Source organism: Bison bison, unplaced genomic scaffold (assembly GCF_000754665.1).
Source record: "Bison bison bison isolate TAMUID 2011002044 unplaced genomic scaffold, Bison_UMD1.0 scf7180017863885, whole genome shotgun sequence".
Classification (NCBI taxonomy): Eukaryota; Metazoa; Chordata; class Mammalia; order Artiodactyla; family Bovidae; genus Bison; species Bison bison.
The window spans coordinates 183,424-189,582 of NW_011494457.1; the positions used below are offsets into that span (position 1 = coordinate 183,424).

Genomic DNA, 6,159 nt, shown 5'->3' on the forward strand with positions numbered 1-6,159 from the left:
GCTGAGGGCTGGGAGGACAGCTGGGCTGTGGGGGGGCTCGGGCAGAGAGCTCGGTCATTCCGGGCCCCGCTTGCTCAGCTCCGTTTCAGGGGCGACCCTGTGATGTGGGGTCGGGCCCAGGCCACGGGCGGAGAACCAGGAAGGCAGCCCGTGCCCGCCCACCCGGCCATCCCGAGCTGGCCGATAATCCCACCTGTCCCCACCCCGTCCCCGTCCGCCTAGGAGAACCTGTGGCTGGACAGCGTCTCTTTAATCATCAAGGATTCCTTGGAGGGGGAGCTGACCATCATCGACAACCTGTCCGGGTCCATCTTCCACCACTACTCCTCGCCGGCCGGCTGCGAGAAGTGTCACCACGACAAGCAGGAGGTGATGACAGCGCCCCAGGGGAGCTGGGGCCTCGGGGTTGGGGGGTGGCTCCAGTCCTGGTGGAGGGCCAGCCTGAGGGGCGAGCTGCTCTGGGTGGAAGCCCGCCAGGGCCTACTTGATCAAGGCTGGTCCCATGGGGCTGTGGTGGACAGGCCTCCTCCCTGAGCCCAGCCTGGCCTGATCCTCTGCTCGGTCCAGGCCTGTGCTGTGGCCTCAGGAGCTGCGAGGCCCCGCTCTGGGCCTGTACACAGCAGGTGCTCAGAAAGGGTGGCTGCCCGCTGTGGTGGTGCGCTGCGGGTGCCAGCAGGAAGCCCAGGCGTCACCTCTGGTGCAGTGTGCCTTTTCTGTGACGTCAAGGGGTCACCCAGGACCATCGTTCCAGAGCTCAAGGCCTGAGCACCCCAGAGCCTCTTCCCAGGACCCCTGTCCTGGTTCCAGGGCTCAGCCCCACCCTCCCCAGGTGGGGTTTCCCTGATGGGCGCCGCAGGGCATCCGTGGCCTTGGGCCTGTCTTGTGCAGGCTCAGGCGGGCCCTGTCCCCTCTCCCCAGCCACGTGGGGCCCTGAGCACCTCCCTAGGAGTGGCCAGCCCCCAGGGATCCCCTTTAGCCTGAGGTGACTTCAGACTCCCCAAGGCCCTAGGGGCTCACAAGCACCCCCAGCCCATGAGGGCAGCCTGCACAGAGCCACAGGTGAGTCATTCCCAGCAGCCTTGAAGGGCACTTGGTCTGCTTGGACCAGCTTTGGTTCACAGCCCTCAGCAGCTCACCTGCCTGCTGGCCCAGCTTAGGCCCAGCACTCTGCCGTCTGTGACATCCTCGGGTCGTCTCCCATTCCCAGCCCAGGCTAGGTCCCTGCACAGGATGGACGTGCCATCTGTGCTCAGATCTCTTGCCCTCTCTGACCACTGCCCTGTGTCTCTCTGGAGGACCCCTGCCCCACCGCAGCCCCAGAGGTGACACGAGGTGGCCCGCTCTCCCTGCAGGTGCAGCTGGCCGAGACGGAGGCCTTCTCCCTGAACTCAGACAGGTCCTCGTCCATCCTGCTTGGCGATGACCTGAGTCTGGAGGACCCTGCAGCCTGCCCTGTCGGCCCCAGGGACAGCAAGGTGAGCACAGTGGGCTCCTGGGCAGGCGGATCTGAACTTGCAGCCTGGCCTCTGCCTGCCATGCTGGGACACTGCCCCTTCCTGGCGCACCATTTAAGTGGCACCTGCTGCATGCTGGGCCCTCATCTCCTGTTGGTCAGATGAGGGCTGGGGACAGAGAGGTGGAGTGATTTACCTGAAGTCACACAGCAACAAGCCAGAGCTCCAGTCACAGCATCCAAGTGGCCCTGGCCACTCACTGTAGCTTTGGATGTTTTTGCTCCACTGGGAGTTGTCCCTGGTGGGCACACTTTACGGGGGCACCGGGGGAGGCTGGAGAGTCTCAACAGGTGCAGGCACCTACTGCGTGCCCTTTGTCTGCACTCAGTGTGCCCGCCCCCCAGCTCTGTGCGTTGGGGGTAATGTGACTCCATTCCACAGGCCAGGGCATGAGGGCTCTGAGAGGTGAGGTGGCTTGTCCTGTCGCATAGCTGGGCACAGTCCCCAACCTCTGCCCTCGAGGTGGTCAGTCTAGGGGAGGCCAGGAGGGCTGGAAGGGCTGCTCTGTTGATCCTGCAGACTCAGGGAGGGGAGGTCTGCCACAGGGCTTGTGACCTGGAGGCAGAGTCGTTCTTTTTTTTCTTTTTTAAAGTATTTATTTCTTTATTTGGATTCCCTGGTGACTCAGATGGTAAAGAGTCTGCCTGCAATGCGAGAGACCCAGGTTCAATCCCCGGGTTGGGACGATCCCCTGGAGAAGGAAATGGCAACCCACCCCAGTATTCTTGCTTGGAGAATTCCACGGACGGAGGAGCCTGGTGGGCTCCAGTCCATGGGGTTGCAAGGAGTGGGACATTTGGGTCTGAGTTGTGGCATTCAGGGTCTTCACTGCATCGTGTGTGGTCTTTTGTTGCGGCACACGGACTCTCTCGTTGTGCGTGGTCCCAGTAGTTGCATCAGGGGGCTTAATGGCTCCGAGGCATTCTAGTCGTGCTTGCCCAGGCTGGGGGAGGTGCGAGAGCCCCCGGCCCAAGGTGGGTATGCAGTGGGCCTCCCCTAAGAGAGTCTCTTTCCCCCTGACCCCTGGCGCAGCCTGGATTTGGCACCACCGCCCCCAGGGCTGTCCTCCATCAGCTCCAGGAAGGCGGGGATGGGGGGAGTGGATCTTGCCGGCCCCTTCTGTCCCCCTCTGACAGCTGACAGCCCCTGTCCCCCGCTGCCGCCAGCCCCTTCCTGCGTCTCCTGTACCCCTGCACTATTTTCCCACACAGGATGTTGGGGTGCAATTTCTAGGGTCTGGTGGTGTTGGTGGGTGCTGTTTTATTAGGACTCAAATAATAGTTCATAGGGGGCTCATCTATCTTGGAGGGGGCATAGAGGCAGCTTTTGAGACACATACTGTTCAGAGGTAACCTTGGGCTGCAGGGTTGAAGAAGGGCAGGGCTCAGGGAGTGCCAGGAAGGAGAGCTGGTTGCCAGAAGGAGTGGTTCCTCTCTCATTTATGGATGTGGAAACTGAGGCTCAGCCACAGGAAGGGACCTGCCCAGGGTCACGCTCACAAGGAGGCTTTGAAGCTGCTTGGTCTGTCTTCTGGTGCCTTCACCAGCCTAGGCTTGGCCTTTTTGCTGGCCAGGGTCTGTACCACTTGGCTACAGAGACAAAGAAGAGCCTCAAGAGTCTCAGGGTCACAAGGGGAGTGAGTGGGGGAATTGCTACCTGCCTGGGACATCAGAGAGGGCTTCCTGGAGGTGGGGTCCTTTTACCTCCAGGAGGTTTTGGAAGATGATGATCGCTGGCCAGGTGAAGGAGGGGAGGAGAAGGCCGTCCCAGGCAGTGAGAGCAGCGAAGCAAAGGGGTGTAGAGCAGGGGCATGAAGGCAGCTACGGTGGGCTGTTCCCCCCTCCACCATCCTGCCCCTTCCACCTCCCTTTTCCTGTAGGGTGAGCCTGACCCGCCTGAGCCCATGCAGGTAGGGGACCTGGGCGAATGCTTCTTCCCCTTACCCAACACGGCCGTCTCATCGGGTCCGGAGAACTTCCTGTGCGAGATGGAGGCCATCCCATTCAACCCCGTCCAGTCCTGGCTGAAACACGAGAGCAGCCAAGGTGAGGGTGGGAGCCCTGCCAGCTCCCATGGCCCTGATCTTGGGTGTTGGCTTCAGAGGGAACTGGCTGAGATTTTTCCTGAGTAATTTTGCCTAGACTATTACATCGAGTCCAGAAAGAACCAGATGGTTAATTGACAATAAAAGATAGGAATCTCAGGCCTGATAGAACAATGACAAAAGACCAGGAGCCAAATAATACAGAGAGATGAGGTCATAATTATACCGAAAATCTGGGCTAATGGATGATTCATGCTGAGTGTCCTGGGAGCTGTGGTGAAAAAGGAAACAGGTTGGCACACACAGCTCTCATCAAGCAGAAGGCAAGCTGCCTAATTATTGAAGCGTTTTTCTAGAGCTGAATTTGAGAGGTGTTTATCCCACAAGATCGTCATACAAGGTGATGCTGAACAGCAGATGCCTGTGGTCCTCAATAGCTCTTTCATACAAAGCCCTACCCTCAGCGTCCTCTGTTTGCACTTTGGGCTTGTGGCTGGGCTCTGGGCTTGAGGACAGAGGACTCAATTGACTGGTCCATCACAGGTTCACCTTCACCTCCAGTCTCTCTGGAAGGTGATGGAATCTGGCTTCATAGTCCCGGCTGGGGAAGGGGGGCAGAAAGATGAACTCGTTGGAAGAGCGGCCCTGAGATCCTGAGCCCACCCCATGTACTCTTCTGGGAGGGGCCTTGGCCTTGAGCACCTTCCAGGAGCTAAAGGTGGAGTGACTCTTCCGAGGACTTTCCTGTAGCTGACGGCCTCTGGCCTGGATATGATGGCTGAGGTGCCAAGACCCCAGACCTCCTGAATCAAAAGTTGGGCACAGGACCGAAGAGCCATTCTGATCAGACGAAGTCCCATCTTCTTTACCTAACCTTTCATTAGCATTTTTCCTTAAATAAGATGCCAAAGATGAGGAATCCCCCTTACCTGGGGACATTCGAGCTTCCATCCTCATCCTGGAAGCCACTGAGGGGACCATGGGCAGAAGTTGCCTCCCCCTACCTGCAGAATTGCCCTCATCTCCACCTCACCTTCTCTTTGCCCCCTCCATCCCCAGCACTCTGTCTGCTCTGCTGTCCAGCGTGGTGCCCACCTGTGTGCTGTCCTTGGGTGGGGGGCCCCAGGCCTGGCCATGCCCCGAGGGTGTCAGCACTGTGGAGTGAGTGTCTTAGTGAGCGCTGCTGTTCATGGGGCTTGAGCTCCATAGCTGCCTCTTGCTCTTACAGCCATGTCTCCACTCCTCTAGGTGGGCAGCTGGTCCCCATTTAAAGAGGAAGGAACCTAGGGGGCCTTGAGCCTGGGTCTGCTTGGCTCCAGAAACTGCCATCGCCCAGTGCCCGTCCTCCCAGGGCTCACAAGGCAGGCTCAGTGTTTCTTGCTCTCACGATGGACTCTGAGGCTCAGAGAGGGAGGTTCGCCCGTGGAGTCACAGCCAATTTGTCAGGGGGCCCTTCCTGCCAGCCCACCCTCAGGGGCCTGCCAGCCTGAGCCTGCTCCCCTGTTCCTCTCCTCCCTCCCCAGCAGCGCCCCCGAACCCCTTCTCCCCGGATGCCTCCAGCCCGCTCCTGCCCATGCCGGCCGAGTTCTTCCACCCTGCCGTGGCCGCCAGCCAGGAAGGGCAGGAGAAGGGCGCTGGAGCCCGGACCCTCCCCAAGATCGCCCTGCAGGGCTCCTGGGCCTCCCTGAGGTCTCCGAGCGTCAACTGCACCCTCCTTCGACAGGTACGGGCCCTCCGGGCTCTGAGAGCTCTCCTGTCAGGGGACATGTGAGGGGGCGTCTTGAAATCCAAGGTGAGGGAGGAGGGAACGGGCCCAACCAAAGGCACCAGGCAGGGCGGTGCCAGGGACACTTGGGAAAGAGGGGCATAGTGGGAGCCTGGAGGGAGGAGGTGACACTAGAGGCTGATGAAGTGGACAGGGCTGGGTCCTAGGGCATCTGGGGACAGCAGAGTGTGGGGAGTGCCCAGGTTGGGGGCCCTGGAGGAAGACCTGGGCTCTAGCTTGAGGGGACAGGGAGGAGGGGGTGTTAGGAGTCATTGCAGAGTTTGGGGGTGGGGTGAGGGGGTTGGCATGTGATTGCTAGGAATGGAGGTCTCGGTCTGTGAGGCCGCCTGTATTGAATTGGCCAGGGCTACCACCTGGGCACCCCTCAGGGCACAGAGCAGAAGGGTCTGCAGACCTGACATCCCTGGTCTGGGGGTGTGGATGGGGGGCAGCGGGGGCAGGGGGAGGGGACCAGGTCTCAGGGAGAGGCACAGTGAGGCACAGGGAGAGGCATAGTCAGCCCAGGGCTCTTGCAATTACTTGTTCGTCCAGTGACTGTTGACCCCAGCTCCCGCCAGCCAGGCTACAGCCGGCTGCAGGGTGAAAAAATCCCTGCCTTCTGGGGGGTTTACCGTTTAGTGTGTAGCAGGGATGTGCCAGGAGAGATGATCAGAATAAATGCAGGGAAAGTATAGTGTGTTTGGCAGTGATGTGGGCCAGGAAGAATGCTGCGGGGGAGAGGGGAGGGAGCTGGTGGGGTGTGGGGTGCTGACAGTTCAGGTGGAGGGACTGGGAGGGCAGTGAGTGGTGACACACACAAAGTAAGCTCCCAGGGG

The 6,159-nt window shown here is 60.2% G+C and overlaps 1 protein-coding gene across 1 annotated transcript in view; it reads left to right on the top strand.

The window, feature by feature from the left end:
• The window catches only part of CACNA1I (calcium channel, voltage-dependent, T type, alpha 1I subunit), a 112,689-nt gene extending 107,360 nt beyond the window's left edge, over positions 1-5,329 (top strand). Inside the window, exons 39-42 of the mRNA XM_010833752.1 lie at positions 223-369; positions 1,353-1,475; positions 3,394-3,559; positions 5,085-5,329. Of these exons, the coding sequence (XP_010832054.1) occupies positions 223-369; positions 1,353-1,475; positions 3,394-3,559; positions 5,085-5,329 (681 nt within the window). The remainder of the gene's footprint in view (positions 1-222; positions 370-1,352; positions 1,476-3,393; positions 3,560-5,084) is intronic.
• Positions 5,330-6,159: the final 830 nt, after the last annotated feature.